The following is a 27,693-nucleotide window of genomic DNA, read 5'->3' on the forward strand; positions in this document are numbered from 1 at the left end:
GGTGTTAGGATTTAACAGAATGTAAGATGATTAAATTGAGCTAATTTACTCATCTATCACCTCAACTATTTGACATTTTTATGGGAAGAAAATTGGGGTTTCTTTTCTCAGTGACTAAAATGTATGGCGCCGAGGCTGGCAAAATGGTTCAGTGGGTGAAGGCACCTGCGCTGAGCTAAAAGGAACGGACTCCTGAAAGTTGCCATCCCACCTCCACATACACATGTTGGTGCATGCCTGGATACACAAGATAAATACACGTAAACATTTAGGAGCAAGGTCTGACACTCAATTACACTATGACAAGCAGGAGATATAAAGCTCAAATGTATTCTTCCCATGCAACAGGCATTGTCCCTTTGATTGTCCCTTCCCCAGTCTCTCCAGCCCCTCCCTCACTGGTATCCACCACTGTAGTCTCAGCCTCTGTGACCTCAGCAGCTTTGGTGTGTTGGGGAATGGTCTGATGTATTTTGATGTTAATTACTGTTCGTTGTCTGTGTGACCCACCTTTTGTTTAATAAAAAGCCATCCCACCTGGGCAGGAGAAAGGAGATAGGTGGGTCTAGGAAAGAGAAGAAATTTGGGAAGAAGAGAGACCGCCACGAGGAGAAAGGAGAGAGACCTGAAGGGAAGAGAGGAAGGCCGCCATGGGTTAGATGGAGGAGAAGCACATGGCAGGCGTGGATGGAGAATCCGGCCCAGATGAAGAACATGAGCAAGTATATGGGATTATGGATGGGAGGGAGCTTGATAAAAGTTATTAGAAGCAGATGGCATGGGATTGAGACAGGGATCCCATGCCTGAGGCCCTACTATGGAAAGTAGTTTAGAGGACTGATATCTGCCCTGTCCCAGGTTAACTAAGGCTATTTTAAAATATAACAAGTGTCTGTGTCTTGACTGATTACTAGTCGGGCCTATAGACAATACAGATAATTTTATAAAACAATAAGTGGCGCCCAACGTGGGGGACATGTATCCACACTCTTAAAAATCATATTTTATCATAGTCTAAAAAGGGTTAAAAACATCCATAAGCCAAAACAAAGATGACTACATATACATGGCCAGTTAATAAAACAAAACTAAAAGACTAACAGTCTTCTAAACTAGCCTAAAAAATAAAGTTAAACGCCTAAAAAAATAATAAAATTAAACCTACTATGGTCCCTTTCCAAGGTGCCGTAACAAAAGGCTCATAGATCTTTTCTGTCTTTGTTTTAGTGTTTATAAATTTGTTTACAATAAGCTTAGTCATAGTCACACTTCTCCTTGCCCTCTCTAAAAGAAGTTTAAAAAAAAAAGGCAAAGAATAAAAAAGTGAAAAAAAAAGAATAAAAAAGTGTAAAATTAAGTTACTAACAACTAAAAACAACAACAACAACAACCCTAAACTCTTCTCCATAAAGTTGATAACTATGTGAGAACACGTGTCATTGGCTTTTTGTGTCTGATTGACATGGTATGCTGTTCTCCAGTGCAATACTTGGTGCCTACGACACAAATGACTCCCTTCTTAGAGGAACAATATTCCATCGTGTGAATCAGCCCCGTTTGCTGTATCTGTTCACATGCTGACGGACATTCAGTTTCCACACCTTGTCTGCCATGAGTGCTGCTGCAGTGAACAGTGTCTGCAAATGTCTCCGCGACATACTGACTTCACGTCTTTGGGTAAGTACTAAGAAGTGAGGGCGGGGTTTGGCTCATATGATAGTCCTAGTTTTAGATTCTTCAGGCACTTCCACCCAGTTTCACATGATGGCTGTCCTAGTACAAATCTTCACTAACACCGTGCAAGACTTCCACTTCATTCCTCTCCTCATCAGCACCTGTCGTCTTTCAACAACAAAACAAGACAGGAAACAAGTTCTGGCGAAGAGGACCTGAGATTGTGCAGCCTCCAGTGCCAGGGGAGATAACAGTGGGACCCAAGTGTCAACCAGGCAGCTTTCCTACACGTTAGTCACAGAACTCTCTGGCCCAGGAATTCTCCTGATAAGTACATACTCCAAAGAACAGAAAACTTGTGTTCAAATAAAGATGTGTATATAGTTCCTGGAAATAACATTAACAGTAGCCAAAAATCAGAACTAGTCCAGATGTGTAATGGAAGGACAGAAGTCCTGATAGGCACTAGGACTTGGAAGAACATTGGAACCATTACCTTAACCAAAGAAGCCAGACACAAAGCACACACCACACACTCCATGAGATACCCAGGGAGGACAAATCCATAGGATTGTGAAGCAGACACAGGCACACACCACACACTCCATGAGATAACCAGGGAGGACAAATCCATAGGATAATGAAGCAAATCTATACTTCCCAGGGCCCAAGGAGTAAGCGTGGGAACTGACTGAGCCATGGATATGAGGTTTCCTTTTATGATAATGGAAATATCTTGGGAAAAGATTTTATGTTTTTAAGAAAATGGATGGATCTAGAAAACATAGTAAGCAAGGTAACCCACATCCAGACAGACAAATGGTTTTTCTTTCATATGTGAATCTTAGCTCTCTCTCTCTCTCTCTCTCTCTCTCTCTCTCTCTCTCTCTCTCTCTCTCTCTCTCTCTCTCTCTCTGTGTGTGTGTGTGTGTGTGTGTGTGTGTGTGTGTATGTTTATGTGGAAGTCAGTGTGAGCGGAAGACAGGAGAGGAAAAAAAATAGATGTTAAGGAAAGTGATGTGGAGGGTAGTGAAGGGAATGTGAAATGAAAATGGAAGGGAGGGTTCTGGAGACTCAGGAGCGAGTAAAGAGTCAATCAAATAGGTTCCATGATGGAACCCAATTCTTTAAAAAATCTAAATGTAAGCTTTGGGTTTAGCTAGAGATGTGCATGCAAAACAGTGTGAGCAGACTAAGCCGGACCCAGGGATGTGTACTTCACAGATACATGGCAACAACTGTACTAACTTATTGAGGGAAAGAAAAAAGAATCAGCCACTGAAAATAAGAAAAAGTGTGTTGTAAGGTCATTTTATTGTTGTCGTTGGATTTTATTTGTCCACCTTGTGTGGGGCGGTCAGTGGAGGACATGCAGGAAGCAGGCCTCCTAGGTCCTGAGCCCCGGTTGTCATGCGGCTTAGTGGCAGTCCCTTCGTCTGCTGAGCTGCCTTGCTGGCCCATAGGAGGGCATTTTAATAGGCTGTTTGTTGCATACAAGTGTGCATGGTATCAAATGCTGACCACTGCATGGGGACAGGTCACAGAGGAGGAATGGGGGAGCGGTGTGTGCATGGTGTCAAATGCTGACCATTGCATGGGGACAGGTCACAGAGGAGGAATGACCGAGTGGTGTTTTGGAGACGCTGGGACACACTCTGATGTGAAGTGTCTTTTTGCACTGTTATAAGTTGGTCTAGAATGTCCCTCAAATACTTCTATGCTAAAAAGGCTTGGTCCTCAGCTTGGAAAAAGCACAGAAACCTTCAAGAGCCAAAGTCAGAAGACATTATGCACTGGGGGCCAGGGGGATGTCTGCAAAAGGAATACGGGGCCCTGATCCTATTTTCTATCTCTTCCTAGCTATCGTGAGTTAATAGGGGGTCCTCTGCTGTGCACACAAACCATGATATGCTACAGAGCTACCACAAACCCAAAGCAACAAGGACGCAGACCTCCAAGACAGTGAGAAGCAAGCCTCCCTCTTTTTTCTGTGTGCATGTTTGTATTTAGGTGTGTGCTTACATGTGCATGTTTGCGCAAACACATGTGATGTGTGTGTGTACATATTTGTATTGAGGTGTGTGTGCCTGTGTATGTTTGTGTGAATGCACGTGATGTGTGTGCACATTTGTATTGAGGTGTATGTGCCTGTGTACATGCATGTGATATGAGTGTGTGTGTGTGTGTGCAAGTGCACATGTGTGCACATGTGTGCACATGTGTTTAAGGGGCCAGAGAACAACCTAGAGAGCCATTGTCCAAGCATTGTCCATCTTGACAGGGTCTCTCACTGGCCAATGTGGCTTGGCTGCCTGGTCATCGAGCTCCCGGGATGCACCTGTCTCTGCCTCAACACAGCTAGAGTACAGACATGTCATCATGCCTGTTTTATTTTTTTAAATGTGAGTCTGGGGGATTGAACTCAGGTCCTCAAGCACTTTACTGACTGAGGTATCTCCCCAGTCCCAAACCTTTCCTCTTTCTATATTGATTTATATCAGGCATTTATGACAGTAACAGGAAGCTAACTAACTCATAGGATCATAGTGACCAACTTCTATGACCAAGGGTGACAAGCATCAGTGCAGGGCAGAGTCAGGACACAACAGGCACCCAGGCCATGTCGGAGGATGCCTGGCATGTGGCTGGCTTACCCGAACGCGGTCCATGTGCTCTGACCCTGTGCACATCTGTCTTCTAAGCCGCATCTGCTTCTCCAGCTTCCTTCTCTGAGCCTTCTCCATCCATAGGTCATCCAAGCTGAAGTGTGAGTGCTGAGGGGCCCTCCTGAGCTGCGAAGGAACCTCCCTGGGGACTTGCTCTGTGGAGATGGAGGGTAGGGTCCATGTCACTACTTCAGTGGCAGACACCGGCCTCTGAGTAGACTCTGTGTATGAAGTTTTCTGAGCATGGGAGCATCTGAGCTTCTTGTCTGATCGGTTATCCTGGGCCATGAAGCTCTAGAGAGTAAAGGAAGCATCATCAGAGACTAGAGCAAGGATAAATCAAGTGGGAATGCTTTACTTCCACCAGAGTCTTTCAAACATGCTCTTTTTTTTTTTACTTATTGTCAAAGATTACAATGAGATACTTAACTCACAGTCATTTTGAAAAGTATTAAGATTAGGCATAAATCTTGTTTCTGTTATAATAGCCACTATAAGACCATTTCAAACAAGAACGGCTTCTGATTTGAGCAGGGTCTGATTCTGTTAAAGTACCTAAGAGCTTGGCATGCCCACTAGAAATACATGTGTGTGCACTAACATATATGTGCATATGCGTGTGGAGGCCAGAGGTCAACTTCAGGTGTCACTCACTAGAATAAGTCACCTCATTGTTGAGATAGGGTCTATCACTGGAACCTGGGCCCAGCAAGTCCACTTCCCCAGCGTTGAGATTGCAAGTGCATGACACCATGCCTAGCTTTTTGATGTGCACACCAACAAGTCCTCATACTTGTGATGAGAGCACGATCCCTGAATCCAGAGCTCTTGCTTAAGCAGAAATAACTGGAGGAGGGCACATCGCAGCCACAGCTCTCACCTCCGCGGCCACTCTTAGTGTCTCAGCTCACGGGCTGCACTTAGGCATCACAACCTTTGCAAAAACAAGTCCTGTCATCATCATCATCCTGTTTACATCCCCATTGCCTGTTCTTTGTAATCAACCCATGACTGCTGGAAGAAGCAACTCTCTCATTCCCATATCCATAAAAACTGAGCTATTAAAAAAAAAATTAGCTCCAGGGAGATCTAAGAAGGCAGTGCCAATCTGACCACATCTGATCAACAGGACAACCAGGATGATGCAGCAGTCTGAAGACCAGTCTGAGAGATACAAAACACCAGTGCTGTTGATGCCCAGTGAGAGGGATCCACATTGTGTGGATCTGAACCCTGGCTACCCAGATAACCCACAGAAAAGCCGTCATCTTGAGAAAGCATGTGAGACACCAGTGCAGCTTTGGGCTCTCTCTGCCTACCTGCTGCTTACCAGATCTGGGGCACAGAGCAGACAGGCAGAGCTGAGTCCTGGCGTCAGTCACAATCCACATTAGCCGCCATCCACATTAGCAGGGCATCCAATCAGTTTGGGACTTGGATCTCTCTCTCTTTCCACCAGCTTCTTACCAGCCTAGCCCATCTGGGTCACAGAGCACATAGGCAGGGCCCTGACATTTTGAAAAGGCCTGTGGAGCAACTGAGCAACTTTGGGCTCCACTCTCTCTCAGCCCTCCAGCTGTTTACCAGCCTGGCCCATCTGTGACACAGAACATACAGGCAGAGCTGAGTCCAGGTACTGGCCACAGTCCACATTGGATCTCTCTTCACCCACCTGAAGCTTACTGGCCTGGCCCATCTAGGACACAGAGCAGACAGGCTGAGCAGAGTTCTGTGCAGGCCACACTCCACATTATCTGCCATCCTGTGAGCAGCTTTGGGCTCAGATCTCTCTCTGCCCACCAGCTGCTTAGTGGCCTAGCCCATCTCCGACACAGAGCAGATAGGCAGAGTGCTGACATCTCAAGAAGACCTAGGGAGCACCTGAGCAGCATTGGGCTCTGTCCCATCTCAGTCCCCCCTCCCCAGCTGTTTACCAGTCTGGCACATCTGGGACACAGAGCAGATAGGCAGAGCTGAGTCTGGCATGGGCCACAACCCACATTTGCTGCCATCTCAAGAAGGTCTGTGGGGGCACTTGAGCAGCCTTGGCCTCGGATCTCTTGCTGCTCCCCAAGCTGCTTACTGGCCTAGCCCATCTGGGTCACAGAACAGATAGGCATAGTCCTGCCATCTCAAAAAGGACTATAAGGCATCTGAGCAGCTTTGGGCTTGGAACTCTCTCAGCCTGCTCTTCTCCTGCCTGACCCAACTGGGATACAGACAGGGAACCCAGCTGAACTGAGCTGGGTGCAGGCTCCAACACCCACTGTCCACCCTCATGAGGAGGCCTCTGGGGAGCCCTAGGAAACAACCTTTAGCTTGGAGCTCTCATTGCTTGCTCCCAACCTGCCTGACCCAAGTGGGACATGGACAACGATATCATTGAAGGAACCTCTGGGTCTGCTAACACCAGAGACAACCAGATGCCTAGAGGCCAGTGCAAGAAGACAGCAACAAAACTCAGAGCCATAGAATGCCAGTGGAAACCAGTGATCCTACCACAGCAAGCCCTGGAGATGTGAACAGCCATGAAGCACAAGAAGAAGACTTTAAATCTGAGATTATGAAAATGATAGAAACCTTGAAAGAGGAAAATAAATCACTCAAAGAAATACAGGAAAATACGTTCAAACAGATGACGGAATTGAATAAACCCTACAAAGAATTACAGGAAAAAATTCAATTAAATAGGAGAAAGAAATGAATGAAATTATTCAAGACCTAAAGAGAGAATTAGAAGGAACATAATAATCAAAACATTAACTGTACAGGACAAAGAAAGAATATTCGAACTGCAAGAGAAAAAAGCCAAATCACATGAAAGGCAAATCCATCAGAATTACACCTGATTTCTCAACAGAGACTATGAAAGCCAGAACAGATGTCATGCAAACATTAAGAGACCACAGATGCCAACCCAGACTACTATACACAGCAAAACATTCAATCACCATCGATGCAGAAAACAAGATATTCCATGAAAAACCCAAGTCTAATCAATGCCTAGCCACAAATCCAACCCAACAGAAGGTACTAGAAGGAAAACTCCAACTCAAAGAGGCTAACCACAGTCAGGAAAACACAGGAAATAAATAAGTCCACATCTATAAATCCAAAAGAAAGGAAACACACACACTGTACCACCACACCACCACCAACATCAAAATAAAAGAAATGAACAACCACTGGTCATTAATATATCTCAACATTAATGGCCTCTACTCCCCAGCAAAAAGACACAGACTGACAGAATGGATGGGAAAACAGGACCCATCATTCTGCTGCATACAAGAAACACACCTCAGCAATAAAAATAGACATTACCTCAGAGTAAAAGGCTGAAAACTATATTCTAAGCAAATGGGCCAAAGAAGCAACCTGGAGTAGCCATTCTAATATCTGATAAAATAGACTTTCAACCAAAACTAATCAAAAGAGATAGAGAAGGACACTTCATAGTCATCAAAGGAAAAATAGGCCAAGATGATGTCTCAATTCTGAACTTCTATGCCCCAAATGCGGGAGCACCCACATTTGCAAAAGGAATGTTACTAAAGCTTAAATCATATATTGAACCCCACAAATTAATAGTGGGAGACTTCAATACCCTACTCTCCCCAATCGACATATCATCAGGACAGAAACTTAATGGAAAAACAAGGGAACTAATAGACATCATGAAGCAAATGGACCTAACTGACATCTACAGAACATTTCACCCAAACACAAAATAATACACCTTCTTTTCAGCACCTCATGGAACTTTCTCCAAAACTGACCATATACCTGGTCACAAAGCAAACCTCACAGATATAAGAAAATTGAAATAATCCCTTGCATCTTATCAGACCACCATAGATAAAAGCTGGAACTCAACAACAAAAGAAACAACAGAAAGCCTACAAATTCATGGAAACTGAACAACTTCCTACTCGATGACCTCTGGGAAAGGGACAAAATAAAAAGAGAAATTAAAAACTTCCTAGACTTCAATGAAACTGAAGGCACAACATACCCAAACTTATGGGACACAATGAAAGCAGTGTTAAGAGGAAAGTTCATAGCACTAAGTGCCTTTATAAAAAAAAAACTGGAGAGATCCCATACTGGCAACTTAACAGCACACCTGAAAGTTCTAGAACAAAGGACAGCAGACACAGCCAAGAGGAGTAGACTGCTGGAAATCATCAAACTCATGGCTGAAATCAGTAAGTTGGAAACAAAGAAAACAATTGAAGGAATCAACAAAACCAAGAGCTGGTTCTTTGAAAATCAACAAGATAGACAAACCCTTAGCCAAACTAACTAAAATGCAGAGGGAGAATATTCAAATAAAGTCAGAAATGAAAAGGGAGACATAATGACAGACAATGAGGAAATCCAAAGAACCATCAGGTCTTACTTCAAAAGCCTATATGCCACAAAATTTGAAAACCTAAGTGAAATGGATAATTTTCTTGATAGATAACAATTACCAAAATTTAATCAAGATCAGGTAAACAAATTGAATAGTCCTATAACACCTAAGGAAATGAAGGCAGTCATCAAAAGTCTCCCAACCAAAAAAAGTCCAGAATCAGATGGATTCAGTGCAGAATTCTACCAGATCTTCAGAAAAGAGCAAATAACAATTCTGTTCAAACTTTGCCTCAAAATAGAATCAGAAGGAACATTATCAAACTTATTCTTTGAGGCCACAGTCATCTTGATACCTAAACCACAGAAAGACTCAATAACGAAAGAGAATTTCAGACGAATTTCTCTTATGAACATTGATGCAAAAATACTCAATAAAATACTCACAAACCAAATCCAAGAACACATCAAAAACATCAGTTACCATGAACAAGTAGGATTCATTTCAGGCATGCAGGAGTGGTTTAACATATGGAAATCAATCAATGTAATTCATCGTATAAACAAACTAAAAGAAAAAACCACATGATCATCTTAGATGCTGAAAAACCATTTGACAAAGTCCAACACCCATTCATGTTAAAAGTCCTGGAGAAAGTAGGTATACAAGGCACATATCTAAACATAATAAAGGCAATATACAGCAAGCCTATAGTCACATAAGACTAAATGGAGAGAAACTTAAATCAATTCCACTGAAATCAAGGACAAGACAAGGCTATCCACTCTCTCCATATCTTTTCAATATAGTACTTGAAGGCCTAGCTAGAGCAATAAGACAACTAAAGAAGATCAAGGGGTTACAAATTGGAAAGGAAGAAGTAAAATTATCACTATTCATGGATGATATGCTAATATACATAAATGACCCCAAAAATTTCACCAGAGAACCCCTACAGCTGATAAACACCTACAGCAAAGTGGCTGGATACAAAATGAACTAAAAATACCAGTAGCCCTGCTGTATACAAATGGCAAATAGGCTGAGAAAGAAATTAGGGAAACAGCCAGGCATGGTGGCACATGCCTCTAATCCCAGCACTCGGGAGGCAGAGGCAGGTAGATTGCTGTGAGTTTGAGGCCAGTCTGGTCTACAAAGTGAGTCTAGGATAGCCAAGGCTACACAGAGAAACCCTGTCTTGAAACACCCCCCCCAAAAAAAAGAAATTAAGGAAACTATACTCTTCACAATAGCCACAAATATTATAGAGTATCTTGGTGTAACTCTAACCAAGAAAGTGAAAGATTTGTTGAAAAAAACTTCAAATTTCTGAAGAAAGAAATTGAAAAATACTTCAGAAGATGGAAAGATCTCCCATGGTCATGGATCAGGAGAATCAACATAGTAAAAATGGCCATCTTACCAAAAGCGATCTACAAATTCAATAAAATTCCCATCAAAATACCTACACAATTCTTTACTGACCTTGAAAGATCAATTCTCACCTTCATATGGAAAAAAAACATAATAGCTAAGACAATCTTGTAAATAAAGATCTGGAGGAATCTCCATCCTGATCTCAAGTTTTACTGTACAGCAACAGTAATAAAAATGGCATGGTGCTGGCATGGAAATAGGCTGCTTGATCCATGGAATCTAATCCAGAAATAAACCCATACACCCATGGACACTTGATTTTTGACAAAGAGGCCAAAGTCATACAATGGAAAAAAGAGCATCTTCAACAAATGGTGCTGGTCAAACTGGATGGCTACATATAGAAAAATGCAAATAAATCCATATTTATCACCCTGCACAAAACTAAAGTCCAAATAGATTAAAGACTTCAACATAAAACTAGACACACTAAATCTGTTAGAAGAAAAAGTAGGGAAAATCCTTGAGCTCGTTGGCACAGGAGACAACTTCCTGAACAGAAGACCAACAGCTCAGGCTCTAAGATCAACAATTAATGAATGGGACTTCATGTCAACAGAACAAAATGACAGCTTACAGACTGGGAGAAGATCTTCACCAACCTACATCTTTGACGGAGGGCTAATATCCAAAATATATAAAGGACTCAAGAAAATAAACACCATCAAACTAATTAATCTAACTAAAAAATGGGATACAGAGCTAAAAAGAGAATTCTTAACAGGGGAATGTTGAAAAGGCCAAAAAGCACTTAAAGAAATGCTCAACATCCTTAGTCATCAGGGAAAGGCAAATCAAAATGACCTGAGATTTCATCTTATACCCGTCAGAGTGGCTAAGATCAAAACTCAAATGACAGTAAATGCTGGCAAGGATGTAAAGAAAGGGTATCGTTCCTCCATTGCTGGTGGGAGTGCAGCCACTTTGGAAATCAATCTGGCACTTTCTCAGAAAATTGGCAATAGTGCTACCTCAAGACACAACTATACCACTCCTGGGAATATACCTGAAAGATGCTCCACCATAGAACAAGGACATTTGCTCAACTATATTCATAGCAGCTTTATTCATAATAGCCAGTATCTGGAAACAACCTAGATGTCCCTCAACTGAAGAATAGATACAGAAATGGTGGTACATTTACACAATGGAATACTATTTACCTATCAAAAACAAGGATATCATGAAAATTGCAGGCAAATGGATGGAACTAGAAAAGGTCATCCTGAGTGAGTTAACCCAGAACCCAGAAAGATACCCATGGTATATATTCACTTCTAAGTGAATATTAGCCCAACATAGATGTCCTCTGAGAGACTCCACCCAGCGGGGGATCAAAACAGAGGCTAAGACTCAGAGACAAACTCTGGGCAGAGAACTTAGTCCAATGGAAGAGTTGGGGGTGAGGATAGAATGATCCAGAAGGGACAGGAGCTCCACAAGGAGGCCATCAAAGCCAATAAATCAGGACTCGGAGGGTGGGGGGTGAGGGTGGGGCGGGGGGGGGCAGCACAAACTGATGCACCAGGCAAGAATAATGCGTGCAGAGAACCTAGACCCAAGTTTAGATGTAGCAGAAGGTCAGCTCATTCTCTACATTGATCCTCTAGAAAAGGGAGCGGGGACCACCTCTGACATGGACTCTGGTCCATCATCTCTTCCCCTTGGCGGGACAGCCTTGCAGGGCCACAGAGGAAGAGGATGCAGGCAGTTCTAATGAGACCTGGTAAGTTTGGGTCAGATGATAGGAGAGGGGGTCCCCCCATCACAGGACTAGGGGAGGGGAAGAGGAGGGAACAGGGAGAGAGGGTGGGAATGGGAGGATATGAACAAGGGGGAAACATCGGGATATTCAAATAAATTATATAAAAAAAGAAAAAATCTGTTCCTTTTGTAGATGGCATGAGATGCAAGTTGAACATACTGATCTGTTACATTTCTATGTATCAGCAATTCATATGCATAACCCCAAATTTAAAATATAATACCATTTACAATCATGTCAACATTATTAAATGCTTATGAGTAAATCAAACTAAGCTTTCCTAGAACCAAAAATTATAAAACAGGCCAGGTGTGGTGGCGCACGCCTTTAACCCCCACACTCGGGAGGCAGAGGCAGGCGGATCGCTGTGAGTTTGAGGACAGCCTGGTCTACAAAGCAAGTCCAGGACAGCCAGGGCTACACAGAGAAACCCTGTCTCGAAAAACAAAAAACAAAACAAAACAACAACAAAAAACCCTATAAAACACTGAAACAACAACGAAGATCTGAATAAATGGAGACACTGCCTTTCAGTTATAACGTTCAGCAATGTAAAAGACCCCAGTGACGTTCCAATTCACACACTGCTTAATTCTATTCCTATCAAAATCTAAGCAAAGCTGTTTGCAGATAAAATTAAGACTTTTCTAAACAAAAGAACTAAAATAAAATAACTTTGAGAAAGTGTGAGCCATCAGTTTACTACATGTTAAGACATTATTCAAAGACAGTCACTAAGATAAACTTAGCACATGATGCTGCAAGGAACCAGTGCTGGAGCAACTGACAACCCAGAGGCAGAGAAGTGAACTTCTCCCCAAATCTCACACCCTAACAGTTTCTCAAAATATAGAAATCAGTATAGAGGTTCCTCAAGAAACTAAAAACATATCTACCCTACCTTATGACCCAAAAGACTCCAAGTCAACATATCACAGAGACCCTGCACACCAATGTTTGTTGAAGCTCTGTTTGCAAAAGCTAAATTAGGAACGAAACTTTGTGTCCCTCAACAGGGACAACGGAATTAAGCCAAACCCAGACAGACAACCGCTACATATCTTCTCTCATCTGTGGGGCCATAATTTTATATAGGTTTATAAAATCACATATGAACAGATGACACGAAGGTGAAACTGTCTAGGGGACAGAGGGGACTAAATGGGAGGGAGACAAGGCAGAGAGAGTCAGCAGACATGAATGGTGCAGTGTGCTCAAAGTACATTACATACGTGCATTGCCAGATCACAGTCAAAGGAGTGACTTGAGGTGAGGTCCCCTGTGCCCACCTCCCAAGGTGGGCCACCATGCCAGTTTGGCATGCCCATGAATTCTGGGGATCCAAACCCGAGTCTTTATGCTTGTAATTTAACTGCTCACCCGTTTCCATCAATTTCCCAAAATCTAAATGCATACTTGTCCTGTGACCTGACAATCATACCATCAGGCTTTTAACCTGAAATGAAAATGTGTGTCCACGAAGTGTATGTGTGTCTCTGCGAGTTTTACTTGTGATACTCCAAGTCCGAAAGCAGCCCGAATGTCTTTTCAGTAGATGAGGGACTAACGATAGAACATCGCTTAGCAACAAAAATGGATTATTGATAGATGCGACAACTTAGGCAGATCTCAAAGGACTTGTGCAGAGTAAGGAGCCCATATCAAAAGTGACATTTTTGAAATGTAAACATAGACTAGCGCTTGAAAGCAGTTCAACCAGGGCTGGGAGGATGTGCATAGAAAGGAGTTTAGACCAAGGCCAAGGGATTTGTGTGTCTTGCTTATGACAGTCATGATATTACAGCTCTGTCCATGATATAAAACAGAAGCCGTAGAGATGTACACTGGTCATCCCTCATATGAAACCAAACGTCCAAAAAGATACAAGACCTCAAATGGAAACTTCCGTATGTGACCTTAGGTGATCAAGAATGAATGGCTTGCACGCTGTGTGAGTCGGCGTCACACCAGTGAGCTCTACGCTTAAGATTAATTTTGTGTTTATGTGTGCACACACACGTCCATGCCCGGGAGGACTTCTGGGTACCTTTGGATCCCCTAGAGATGGAGTCACAGGTGGTGTGAACCTCCTGAGGTGGGTACTGGGAAGGTGGGAGCCTTAGTCCTATGCAAGAGCAGCAAGTGCTCTTAACCTCCGAGACACTGCACCAGTCCAGCCTCGAATCCTCAAGCTGTCTCTTTTACATGTAGGTGGCAATGCTCTAAAACTACAAAGGGAGCTGAAGGCTGACCACAGCCTTAGTATTCTTACTGCTGAGCTTTGAGCCTTATGTGTGCAGTGATGGCATTGTTCTGTCACCGGGCATGCAAGTTGCAAGTTACCCTCCTTGCAACGTGGTGACGACAGAGTGCTTTTGGCATTCTAAGAACCCCTGACCACCCTCCAGGTCCAGTCTTCTTCCTTGGGTTTTGTTTTGTTTTTCCTAAAGCTTTATAATGCTGTATTTTCTACTTGACCTCAGTAAAGTCTGTTTCCCTGTGCTGTCTCCTAACACTTGGGAGGCAAGGACAGGAGGATCAGGACCTCAGGGGCATCCTTGGCTACACAGCAAATCCAAGGTCAGCCTGAGCTCTATGAGACCCTGTGTCTAAACAGCAATACATCTAGAGGGCGAGGGGGCTAGTTTAGTGGCTTGAGGCACTTGCAGCCGTACCTGACTGCTTGAATTCAATCCCTGAAGATCATGAAAGGGGAGAAAAGATTGTCCTTTGATCTGAAGCATGCACCCCCTGACACAGGCAATCAATCAATCAATTTAAAAGCATGGCAACACTAACTCAAGAGAACATCCCTCCGCTTGTCTTAAGAGGTAGCGAAAGAACCAGGCGTGGTGGCACATGGCTGTAATCCCAGCACTCGGGGAGGCAGAGGCAGGCAGATCTCTGTGAATTTGAGGCCAGCATGGTCTACAAAGTGCAACCTGGACAGCCAAGGCTACACAGAGAAACCCTGTCCTCCAAAAGTCTGGCTTCTTCCTTCTCAACGGAAAAAAAAGAGGTAATGAAAGAGTTGTTGCCACCAACAGCTCACTTACCTCACTCCCAGGAAGGTCCCTGTGGAAAGGTGCTGTGCCTAGGTCATGGTGACACTGGCACGTGCTCTTGGCTTCCTTCTCGTCCTTCTGGTTTAATGTTTGCAGAGAGAGTAAGAGGCTTGCCCTGGCCTTCGAGGCCTTTGGCCTTTCTGGGGTCTCTGGACTTTTGTTGGCGTCCCTGTAGCTTCTGAGAGAGACCATGGAGATGGCATTAGCCCTGCCAGCAAGGCAGAGATCTACCCTCTGTGCCCCAGGCATGGGACTCCTGGGCTTGGGGCTTGTGGGTCGGCAGGGCATGTCCTGGTCTTCATAGGTCAAGTGACAGGCAGAGCTGTAGGGCAGGGGACAACCGGTGTCAATCTGCTGGACTCCAGGGCTGGTAGCGGAGGCCAGCCAGGGTGACCCTGGGAAGATCCCAGAAGGGAGGCACCTACTGCCTTCCTGGGCAGCAGTGCATTTTATGGTTGGTTCACTTTTCCTTCTGTGTTCTGAAGAAGCCAGAGTGCTGGAGGACAGAGCTGCATTGGAGGACTGCAGGGGTGTCCAGGACTCCCCACACATGCGGTTGCCGGTGCCAGCTGTCCACTCCTCACTGTGGCCTCTGGTTGCTGGTGGGGCAGAGCAGAGGACTTCGGGAAAGTCTGGTCCTGGAACTCCACTCGCTAAAGAGGGCCGTTTGGAGCCTTCCACGTCTTTGTTTCTCAGAAACACACGCCAGGAGCTCTGGCCTCGCCTGCGCTTCTCTTTCTCGCCTTTGACAGAACCAGCGTTCGTTTTCTCTATAACTTTAGCCTCAAAAAAGGTGGTAAAGGTCTTATGGGCTAAAGCTAGCCTTGCCCTGATCTTGCTCTCCGTTGTTTTCAGTCTCTTGATATTGCAGCTTTCTGGAGAAGGCCCTTCACCACTGAGGTCCCCGGATGTCCCCACTTGAATCTCTTGGTGTGCATCACCAGAATGGGACTCTTGAGACATGCTCTGGCAGGTACTATGGGGAAAGCCTTCCTCAAGGCTGGGGAAAACTGGGTTCGGGGCCTCTAAGGTTAAGGCCTGGCTGCAGGGCATCTCCCCGGAGCAGGGGCTGTCAGTTCTTAAAGGGGTCATCTGGAGAAAGGCAGAGCTCTTCCCTGACTCCTGCACACCCCGGTGGTGAAGCGGGTCACACAGTCCCTGAAATGGCAGTGTTGTGATGTGGGCTGAAGCCAAGTCTCCTGAAAGGGTGGCCTCTACCTCGCCTGCCCATGCACTGGAGACAACCGCAGCCTCAACATCCTCTGTTCTGACCTCTCCTTGTTTGCGGTCTGGGCTGGGCGACTCCTGGTGCCCCTCTGGGTGGAAACCCAAGCCTGTGTGTACACACTCAGATCCTAGGCCCGGGCTTTCCCCTAGCAGCTCCTCCTCCAGCGTCTCCTCTGAGCTCAGCGTGTCATCTGAAGCAGTCCTTGAGACCAGCGCTCTCACAAGCTCCACGCCTTGGGGCAGCAGCAGAGGGGCCCCCTCACTCAGCCCTTTTGTGGGGCATCCCGGCAGCTCACACTCACTGCCACACACTGGCATTTCTGAGGCCCTGGGAGGCACAGAAGCCGTAGAACCTGTCCCCCTGTCCTCTGGGAAGTCACCAGACTGGGATTCTAGAAGACAGCGGGCCTTCCTTGTAGAGGTCTGCTTACGTTCCTGTTTTACTCCTACCATAATGAGGTTGCAGTTGAGCGGAGAGGCCCCAGCGGCTTTGGGCGCCTGTGGCTGGCCAGAACTGAAAGGCTCTCCACCATGCCCAGTTCCCAGTGCACACTCATTCCCAGGGCTGCAGTAAGATCTTTCAACGGTTGGGAAATCCAAAAGTCTTTGCAGGACATGCCCCTTGCACTGCAGGTCTAGAACCACTCCGTCTTCTGCTGCTTCTGAAGGGCCGATGACACTTGATGTCGGGGCAGTCTTTGCCGCATAACCGCTACTATTTACTTCCCAGGAACTCACTAGCCTCCTGCTGCACATCTCACCATGGCTGCAGCGATGTGAAGCCCCATCAGGCGGCTTCCTCTCCCCTTCGAGAGCACACTTTGATGGGTAGGTCTCTGCCTGGTTTCCTGCCCTGGCAGAGCTATTTAGCAGGCACTTTCGTTTAACAGTGATAACATCATCGGGGTGGACGCCTTCGGGCTCCGTGAGTCTGCTCTCCGGGCTGTGTCCTGGCTTGCATTCAGCGGGCCCAGGCACTTCCTCTTGGCTGCCAAGCCTCAGTGATTCTGAAGGAAGGTGGGAAGGGTCTGGGCATGACCTAGAAGCCTGTTTTACCTGGTTTTCCAGCGAGAGCCCTACACAGGGTGTGCCTCGAGATGTCCTTTTAAAGCTACAGTCACTCAGCTTGCACTCACGCTGCAAAGGAGGGGCCCTGCTTTGAGAAGTGGAAAGCAGGTAAGACCATTGGGCGGGCTTATGAATTATTGGGTGATCAGGTCCGATTTCTGTCCTTTCTCTCAAGTAGGGCCCAAATGTACATTTGTGCTTCAAAGACTGTTTAGGACAATGTAAAGGAAATGCTTCTATAGAATGGGCCCTGACCAGAGTTTCCACATGCTGGCAGAGGTACCTTTGTGGTCTCTTGTCATCGGCACCAATATTTTCTGGGACACTATGGTGACACTTGGTGTCTACAAGGCAAGGCGTGCCCAATCGTGGACGGCAGGCTACATCCAAGAAGGCATGAACCCAGAGCAAGTCTGTGCCCACGGTGGGTCTTAGAGTAGGTCCCTCCTTGGTCTTCATCCACAGAGGGATGTCATTGTCCTGCCAAGCTTTGTGAGGTAGCTCTGCTGGCGCAGCCCGCTGGCTGTGGATGTGTGGCCAGCTCTGGCCCAGTTCACGGTGTTGGAGAAAGCTGGGCCTGGCCACAGGGAGCTCCAGACAGTCCCTAGACTTGGCCTTTTGCAGCTGAGGCCTGCTGTTGTTGTTGGCACTCTGCGGGAAGCACACAGCCACTGGCACAGACTCCTGTACCAAGCTAGTCACACGGTTGCAGAGGCTTGCTTCGTCCCGTTTTCCAAAAGTGGCAGCAGGCGACAATTTACTTTGGTGAGAATCTTCTTCTAAGCCTGAGAGTAAATCCAGCCCTTCCTCTGTGTGGAGCCCTTCAACACAGGCCAAACGCCGCCTTTGAGGAAGCCTAATTGCTGAGTCAGGGCATCCCCAGGCAGCCTCACTCGGTGGCAAGAGGCAAACTCCGCCAGTGACGTCATCGGGGAGCGACTCTGCGTCAGAAGCGCTTTCAAATGGGTCTGTTTTTGTGTCTGATCGACTTTCAGGGCTTTCACTCTTCCGGGACAGCGTCTCGGAATCCTCCCGGCCTGTTTCCTGGCGCCATTCCTGCTCCTCGGGGTCCACCGGATGTGGCTGGAGCTGGCTCTCTTCACCTGGAGGGGCCACATCTGCTTCTGGAGTCTAGAAGGGCAAGAGAACAGTCAGAGAAAATTCCCAGGACCGCAGCACTCACATATATACCAGTATGCATGCCTTTATTGGAAGGAAATATCCTTCACCGTGTCCCATATAGCCCCAGGAAAGAAGGAAAGTATAAAGAATTACCATCCACTAACATAGAAAACAAGGATAGCGGGCTGAGGGGATGGCTCAGTGAGCAGAGCTTGCCGTGCAAGCCTGCCAGCCGAGTTTGGATCTCTGGAGCCGATATAAAAGCCATGTGCATTAGCTCACAGCACTCCTACAGCAAGATGGGACGCAGAGGCAGGGGAGTAGCCAGAAGCTCAAAGACAAGCTAGCTTGATGTAGACAGTGACAAATGAGTCTGATCTCAAACAAGGCGGAAATCAAGGAGTGACACCTGAGATTGTTCTCAGACATCCACATGCACATAACTCCCCCCTCCACACACATACACAAACATGAACAATAACACCCCCTCCACACACATACACAAACATGAACAATCACTGCACGCACACACACACACACACACACACACACACACACGAACAAATACAACATGATCATACACCACACACACAACACATACATACACAAATACCTTTCATACCCACATATGCATATACACTCACACACATACACGTACACATGCACACACACAAACATGAACATACAAACACATAAACATATATGCATCACACAATACATCCACAGTCATGCATACACGTACACCTATATGCACACATCCCCAGGAAGATGTAAACACACAATGAAGCCAAACCCAAACTATCAGGAGAAAATGTCATACAAGTTAAAACAAAGCCATCAAAAGGCAGAACAGGCCATGCAAGCAAGCACAGTTTCAGTAAGCGCGAGTATGCTGTATGAATCAGAAAGAAGCAGCCTTCTGCGTGAGGTATCCAGCAAGAAGAAACAGAGTAATACATGTCTAGCCTAGGTTCTGCTTGTCCTTGGGCTTACAGTAAGTGCTCTTACATTTAGAATTGTGTCTTGAGTTTGAATAGCTGGAGGCGGAAAAATTAAAACAAAAAGAACTCTTTTTTTTTACTTTATTAATTTATTCTTGTTACATCTTAATAGTTATCCCATCCCTTGTATCCTCCCATTCTTCCCTCCCTCCCATTTTTCCCTTATTCCCCTCCCCTATGACTATTCCTGAGGGGGATTACCTCCCCCTGTATATGTTCATAGAGTATCAAGTCTCTTCTTGGTAACCTGCTGTCCTTCCTCTGAGTGCCACCAGGGGACATGGTCAAAGTTGAGGCACCAGAGTATGTGAGAAAGTAATATCCCACTCTCCACTCTACTGTGGAGAGTGTTCTGTCCATTGTCTAGATCTGGGTAGGGGTTTAAGGTTTACCGCCTGTATTGTCCTTGGCTGGTGCCTTAGTTTGAGCAGGACCCCTGGGCCCAAACCTGCCTATCATAATGTTCTACTTGTAGGCTTCTAGGACCCTCTGGATCCTTCTACTTTGCCATTCTCCCATGCTTCTCTCATCTAGAGTCCCACTAGAATGTCCTCCCCTCTGTCTCAGTTTCCTGGGAAGTGAAGGCTTTCGTGGGACATGCCCCTTGGGCTAATATGCAGATATAAGTGAGTATATACCATTTGAGTCTTTCTGCTTCTGGGTTAACTCACTCATTATGATCATTTCTAGCTCAATCCATTTGTCCACAAATTTCGGGAATTCCTTGTTTTTAATAGCTGAATAGTATTCCATAGTGTATATGTACCACAGTTTCTTTATCCATTCTTCTACTGATGGACACTTAGGCTGTTTCCATGTTCTGGCTATTATGAATAAGGCTGCTATGAACATGGTTGAGCAAATTTTCTTGTTGTGCACTGGAGCATCTTCTGGGTATATTCCAAGGAGTGGAATAGCTGGGTCTTGAGGAAGCCCTATTCCCATTTACAAAAAGAACTCTTGAGAATTACTAAGACAGACATGGGATGTTGTGTAGGCTCAAGGCAGACAGCTTTGAGAACAGAAGAAAGAAAACTGAGCAGAAACTTAAAAATTTTGTTTCTACTCTCTGCATCTCTGTCTCTCTCTGTCTCGTGTGTGTGTGTGTGTGTGTGTGTGTGTGTGTGTGTGTGTGTGTGTGTGTGTGTTACATCTGGCACTCACATGTGGCTTTTTGTTTAAGACAGGATCTCTCACTGTCCCAGAGCTTCACTATGTAGGCGAGGCCAGCTGCCCAGTGACCGTCCGCAGAGCTGCCTGTCTCCTGCCCACCACACTTGGCTTTTTCGTGGTTCTGAAGAGTCAAGCCCAGGCCTCTATGTTTACGAAGGAAGCATTTGGCCGACAACCATCTTCTCTGTGATCTAGGTACACTTTTTGTGTTGTTCGTTTTAAGACAAGGTCTCATTATACAGCCTTGGCTGTCTTGGAACTAACCATGTAGTTCTGGCTGGCCTCAAACACAGAGATCCATGCCTAACCCACACACTTCCTAATCCACTTTCTGAGCCACGAACGCCCATCTATCTGTTTAAAGGGTACAGATATGACTTGTGAAATGGGTGCCCATCTAGAAAGATTTATTTCTATTTCCTTCTAAAAGTCCCTGTCCCTTCCCAGCCACTGTTCTCCCCTCCTGGTCCTTCCCAGGGCCAGGATCTTCTTTCTGTTAGTCTTGATTTATCTGCCCTGGAGTTTAACATGGACAGATTCTGTAGTATGTCTTTTGGGGTTTGCTTCTTTCCACTAGGTGTGAAACCTATTCAATCTGCAGCCTGCAAGGTTGCATGTGGCCCCTAATAACTATGAATGCACCTAACACAAAACTGTAGACTTAAAACATGAGATTTTGGCGTGTGTGGTTTTCTTAAAAAATGAAACTGGACTACACACTTCTCAAACATAAATTTTGTAGATCGTGTCATGTGGTGATATTCTCAAGTTATACATGCAGTAGGTTACAATGGAACTCAGTACATGCAGCAGTTACAATGGAACTCAGTACATGTAGGAGGTTACAATGTAACTCAGTACATGCAGCAGTTACAATGTAACTCGTAGTTACAATGTAACTCAGTACATGAAGTAGTTACAATGGAACTCAGTGCATAAGGCAGTTACAATGTAACTCAGTGCATAAGGCAGTTACAATGTTCAGTAGTTACAATGTAACTCAGTACATGGAGTAGGTTACAATGTAACTCAGTACATGCAGTAGTTACAATGTAACTGTGGAGTTACTTTGACTCCGCATTCTCCCTCAAAGTTTCCATCATCCCCCTAGGCTATGGGCACAGAGGCACTTGTTCCTGAATCTATTCAAGACTCCTCAAATTTGGTACCTTTCCCAAGCATGGTTTCCACAGGATGTGTGTGTGTGTCGCCAGAGTTCTGAGGACAACTTTGGAAGATCATTCCTTGGGTGTCACCTCTGTTTTCCTTGGGACAGGCTCTTTTCATTAGCCTGAAACACTGCCAAGTAGTCAGCCCTGGCGCTCCACTCATCTCCACTGCCCGTGTGACTGTTGCTGGGCTTCCAGGAAAACACTACACCAGGCTTTTTATGTGGGTCTTAGGCACCTGAGCTCAGGCCTTCACACCTCCAAGCAGGTGCTGTGTTGACTGCGCCATCTCCCCAGCTCCCACATACAGTAACAGAACCTCAGATGTGAGACAAGGGAGGAAGGAGCTGGGGGTAGGAAAGGGGTCATTAAGAGTGATGCTGTTTGAGGCATAGGGAAATGACTTAGTGGCTAGGATTCTAAGAAAGCATAAGGACCAACGTCACCCCCAAGGAGCGGCTGCAGCCAGGGCAAGGCCATCATGGAAGGTGAACCTTGTGCTTGCTTTCCAGGTGTTTGGGGAGGAGACCTGGCTGAGTCCCAAGGAAAGCAAAAGCCTCTAGAGAGGAGGATAGAGAGGAGACTATCTATGATACAAAAATGCCCATACTAAAATGCTGATGAGTGCTGTGCAAGGCACTGGAATACCATGTTTGGTACTCCTTAAAGCGAATGGACATTGAAATACAAGGAGCGGTTTTTAAAGCTGTTGGTTTGGTTGGTCAAGCAGCAAATTCAGTTGGCCCTTCATATGAGTGGGTCAGTTAACCTCAGACTGAAAGTGTGTGTGTGTGTGTGTGTGTGTGTGTGTGTGTGTGTATGTGTGTGTTTGAGCCTGGCATGGTGATGCACCTTTTAATCCCAGCACTCAGGGAGGCAGGCAGATCACTGTGAGTTGAGGCTAGCCTCCTCTCCAGAGTAATTCCAGGACAGCCAAGGCTACGCAGAGAAACCCTGTCTCGAAAAAAGAAAGTGTGTGTGTGTGTGTGTGTGTGTGTGTGTGTGTGTGCACATGTATGTGGAGGTCAGAGGTCATCCTCAGATGCCTTTCCTCTGGCACCTCCGACCCTTCTGACAAAGGCTCCCTCGTTGGCCTTGGGCTCACTGATTCAGCTAGCTAGCCATCCCAGTCGGTGCCTGTTTTGGCCTTGCCACTGCTGGGATTATAAATAGCGCAGGACATCATGCCTGAACAGCAGCACTGTGCCAACTAAGCCATCTCCCCAGCTCCTGAACATGTATGTTTAAGATAATTACACCCAGGGCTGGGAGGTGGCCATGACAAGCTAAGTTTGAGTCCCAAGCACTGACATAAAAGAGTGGGAGAAGTTGTCTCAAGGAAGAAGGGCAGAGAGCAGTAGAATAGAACACTAGAAATTCTCATCTGGCCACCACACACACGCACATGTGAGCACACACATATACGCACACACACACACACACACACACAAATACACTTCACCTGTTGCAATTTGTACAGCTTTCTATAATATGTACAAACCACTTTTATAACTTAATTAATAGCAAATAAATAGAAATAAAATCACAAAATAAAACAGATTAACTCCCATACTAAATCTAGGCTATGACTTGGAAATGATTGGAAGTCAAATTTAGAGGCAAGAAATATTCTTTTGACTGTGCAGCTCAGAGTGTTCAGGATGGGGGAGCGGATTAGATTTGAACGGTTTTAACAAGGCAGGCAGGCTCGCTCACTACCATCTTTCGGGCAGTGCATTGTCTGAGGCCTCAGACAGTAGGGCAGGAGTTTGGCTTTTTCTCCTCTGGCAAACACTGAGTTCTGGAGAGGTTTTGCAAGGCTGCGCTGAGAACAGAATGGTTGTCAGGGTCAGATTCCAGCCCTTCACCTCTCCCTCCTCAGCTTTGCGGCTCCTCTCTCTACACGTCACTGAAAACACATCTCCCTTCACCAGACACGAATCCCACATCTCTCCTCAATTCCTCCAAATACAGATGCTATTTAATCTTCACACGTCCTCATCAGCCACTTCCTCTTTTTGAAAAATGTTAGTTTTTGCAGACACAGTATGCCCTCTATCTAAACACAGTTTCAGTTATGTATGCAGATAGTATACAAGTGCTTGAGATTCGAACTCACAACCTCATACTTGAGCAGCAAGTACTCTTCCCCACTGAGCCATCCCCTCACCCAACAGTCCAGTAGCTTTAACATGAAGTATTTTAACGAATGCAGCAGTTCTAATTTTTTTCCTAATTCCCATTACAGTTTCCTATTTGACGTAGGTTTATTAGAAGAATATTTGATAGTCTTTTTTTGTTTGTTTGTTTCTGATTTTTGTTTAGTTATGCTACAGTCTGAGATGATGCCTGTGTGATGCACATATTTTGGAATTAGCTGAAACTGGTTCTGCTGCATGGAGCAGGGCCTAACTTCATAAAGGCTCGCAGGTGTTTGAAAAGAGTGTGGCTTGTGTAATAGTTCACAGCGGTGCTTACTAAATGCTCATTAGAGGAAGCCTGTTGACTGTACTTAAATCCCTGGCGACCTTTCTCATTTCCGTTCAGCTATGAAGAATGCTGAGTGAGGACTTGTCCGTTTCCTCTTTCAGCCCTGTCATTTTCATGTGCGTACTTCAGCCTTACCTCGGTGAGTCAGGGACCGGTTCCGCACCATCGGATCTTCCTGGGATTGTTTTCTTTATTAGGACTTTATTGTCCTAATCGTGGCTTTCCTTTTAAGGGCTACACACCCATACATCAGCTTGCTTTCTACTTCCTTTAGTGTGAATTCATAACCACGTACAGTAGGTTTCCCAAGTTCATCCTTCCAGTCCCCTCCACCCAGAGTTTAGGTCTGAGCATTTACTGTGATGACTGACCTGACTAGATTACAGACTCCACCTTCATCCCTGCCCTCCCTCCGAACTCCATTTGTTTTATGTCCTAGAAACACAGGGATGATGGGATAAAATGCTAAGTCTTAAGAGATGCTGTCCTTTATCTCGGATCTGGATGCTGTTGCTGCAGGGGATGTTGGGGAGCCCTCTTGTTCTCAAATCTTCCAGAATCACAAGTTCCCGCTCTGCAGACGTCAAGCTGCCTCCAGCTCCCTCAGCACTGCGTCAGCTTGCTGGAGCGAATGACCTCCACATTGCTGAGGTCAAAGTTTTTTTGGTTATTTTTCTCCATCTCTTCCTCTTACTTTGTGTGTGTGTGCGCGTGCGCGTGCACATATGTGAGGGTGTGTGTGCCTCTGTATGTGTGAAGGCCAGGCGGTAACACAGGTATCTTTCCTTTTTCCTGTCTCCACTTCTGTTTTGTTTTGCTTTGTAGCCCTGGCTGTCCTTGAACTCGCTATGTAGACCATGCCATCAAACTAAGTGAGATCCTTCTGCCTCTGCCTCCCTAGTGCTGGGATTAAAGGCAAGTGCTCCACTATCCACCCTCTTTTTTTGAGATAAAGTCTATCACTAAGCCTGGAACTCACACATAGATTTGGTAGTGAGTGGGCCAGTGAGCTGCAGAGATCCCCCTGCGCTGTCTCCCATGCACTGGAATTGTAGGCAAGGGCTTCCACACCTGGTTTTTGTTGTGGGTGCTAGGGATTCGAACTTAGGGCCTCTTGCTTGCATGCTGCAGACTGAGCCATCTCCTCAGGTCTCATCAGGATAGCCTGCATCCCCTTCCTCTGTGGGCCCTGCATAAGTGAGATTGTAAGGAAACCAAAACTAATCATATATCAACAGTTAAAATTAAGAGGAAGGACCTTCTCTCTCTCTCTCTCTCTCTCTCTCTCTCTCTCTCTCTCTCTCTCTCTCTCTCTCTCACACACACACACACACACACACACACACACACACAGGGCTGGAGCGATGGCTCAGCAGTTATGAGCACTTGGTGCTCTTCCAAAGGACCCGGGTTTGATTTCAAGTACCCACATTGTGGTTCAGCCCCCTGATTCCTGTCTAGGTTTCAGTCTCCGCCCTCAATCCTGCCGTCTGAGCTTCAGGGCTCACAACCCCCTGAAACTCTAGCCCCAAGGGATCTGATGCACCTTTCTGGCCTCATGGGCACAAGGATGCACAGACATACATGCGGTCAAAATACCCATGTACACAGCATTAACTTTCTTTAAGAAAGGAGAGAACATCTCAGAGAGGTGCTTTACAAAGAGTTCCTCCCATTCCATGGTTTGTCTTTTAATTTTATTATTAATGTCTTTTGAAGAGATTTTTATTAAATGAAACCCAACGCACTGAATGTTTTCCCACTTGAGTGGGTGTGGATGTATCTGTGGTCTCACATGTATGTGTATGCATATGTGCATGTATTCATGCCCTGGAGGCCTGGGGTTGATGTCTGGTGTCTTTCTCCATCACTGTCTTATGCTGAGGCAGGGTCTCTCAATCGAACTCAGAGCTCACCGATTCTGCTAGTCCAGCTAGTCAGCTTGCTCTGGGGATCTCTCCTTCCACCTCTGGCTCTAAGGCACTACAGGCGGCTGCCATGCCTGCCCAGCATTTGCTTAGGCCCTGGTGATCCATACTCCAATCTTCCCGCCTGTGGGTGAAGTGCTGTCCACAGGGGTTCCCCCAACTCCCCCCAACCCCCACCCCGCCACTTCACTGATCTTTGTAGACCATTTCTCTGTTTGTCAAATTAATAAGGTGCTAACATGAGATCACTAAGATTTTCCTGTCATTCTTTCTAGACTGTGTTAGGAAAACAATGCCCCTCATTCCAGAAGAGAGTCTGACCTGAGTCCATGAAACCTGTGATCTCACCTTTCATGGCCAAGAGGCCTTTGCAGAAGTGACTAAGGGACCTGTGGCAGGAAGCAACCTCGTAAACCAGGACAGCAAACAGGCAGGGGCCTGGGCAAGTGCGACAGTGGGAACAGAAGACTGCGTGTTCAGGGAAGGGCCTGGAGCCAACGACTGTGGGAGGGAGCATTCCTAGCAGCAGATGCTTCACCCCAGGGCGACTAGCCCCGCCTACACGCTACCCAGAGAGACGCTTGTTGGACTTGCTGACCTCCAGAACTGAATTATATTGAACTTCTGCTGTCTTAAGTAACCGTGCTTGGAGACATTTGTTACTGTCACAATAGGACATTGACAGGTAGACCAGCTGTGGTCTTGACTGTTCTGCTACCTACCCACTCACCGTGGGGTGAGTGTGTATGTGTGTGTGTGTGTGTGTGTGTGTGTGTGTGGTGTATGTAGTGTGCATGTGTGGGGTGGAGTGGTGTATGTGTGTGTGTGTGGTGTATGTGTAGGGGCTGGGGGGGTGGTATAGTGTGGGAGGGTGGGTATGTGTGGGGGTGGGAGTGAAGGTTATGATCTTGCTACCCACGCCATGAATTCCTGACCCTCCTGTCTTGGCCTTCCAAGTGCTCTGCCTCAGTGAACTCTCTGTCTGCCTCACATGGTGATGGAGTTACAGGTGTATGAAGTCATGCCAGGCTTTTTAAATGGATACTGGGATTCGAACTGAAGTCCTCATGCTTGCAGAACGAGTACTTTTTCCCATTGAGCCTCTCGCAGTCCTAAGAGTGTGATCTCACCGGGCGGTAGTGGCGCATGCCTGTAATCCCAGCACTCGGGAGGCAGAGGCAGGCGGGTCTCTGTGAGTTCAAGGCCAGCCTGGTCTACAAAGTGAGTCTAGGACAGTCAAGGCTACACAGAGAGACCCTGTCTCAAAAAAAAAAAAAAGAGAGAGTGTGATCTCTTTAAAGAGATTAGACACACTAGAATAGACGAGATTCCTGTAAAAGGATGAAGTTCACGGCATCTGCTCTGTGGAAGATAGTGTTAGAAAGATGAAAAGAAAGCCGAAGACTGGGAGGAATTTGTACAAATCTGTACGGCAAAGTTCTAGAGTTACAATGTATAGAGAACACACAGAACTCAATAGCAAAAATAAGCGATTCATTTGGAAAGTGGGCTAATGGTGTGAACTTCCGCTTCCCTGTACACGATACACAA

The 27,693-nt window shown here is 45.9% G+C and overlaps 1 protein-coding gene across 2 annotated transcripts in view; it reads right to left on the bottom strand.

Annotated features, from left to right (window-relative positions):
* The window catches only part of ARHGEF4 (Rho guanine nucleotide exchange factor 4), a 141,147-nt gene that overhangs the window by 81,467 nt on the left and 31,987 nt on the right, over positions 1–27,693 (bottom strand). The window contains exons 2-3 of one of the 2 annotated variants that reach the window (XM_084752950.1): positions 14,956–18,390; positions 4,329–4,634 (exon numbers count right to left, since the gene is read on the bottom strand). In XM_084752950.1, the coding sequence (XP_084609076.1) occupies positions 4,329–4,634; positions 14,956–18,390 (3,741 nt within the window). Of the gene's footprint in view, positions 1–4,328; positions 4,635–14,955; positions 18,391–27,693 lie in introns of those variants that run through there. The other variant, XM_084752951.1, reaches the window with a different exon arrangement.

The sequence above is a fragment of the Acomys minous genome (genome assembly GCF_964271855.1).
Source record: "Acomys minous genome assembly, chromosome: 13".
NCBI classification, from domain to species: Eukaryota; Metazoa; Chordata; class Mammalia; order Rodentia; family Muridae; genus Acomys; species Acomys minous.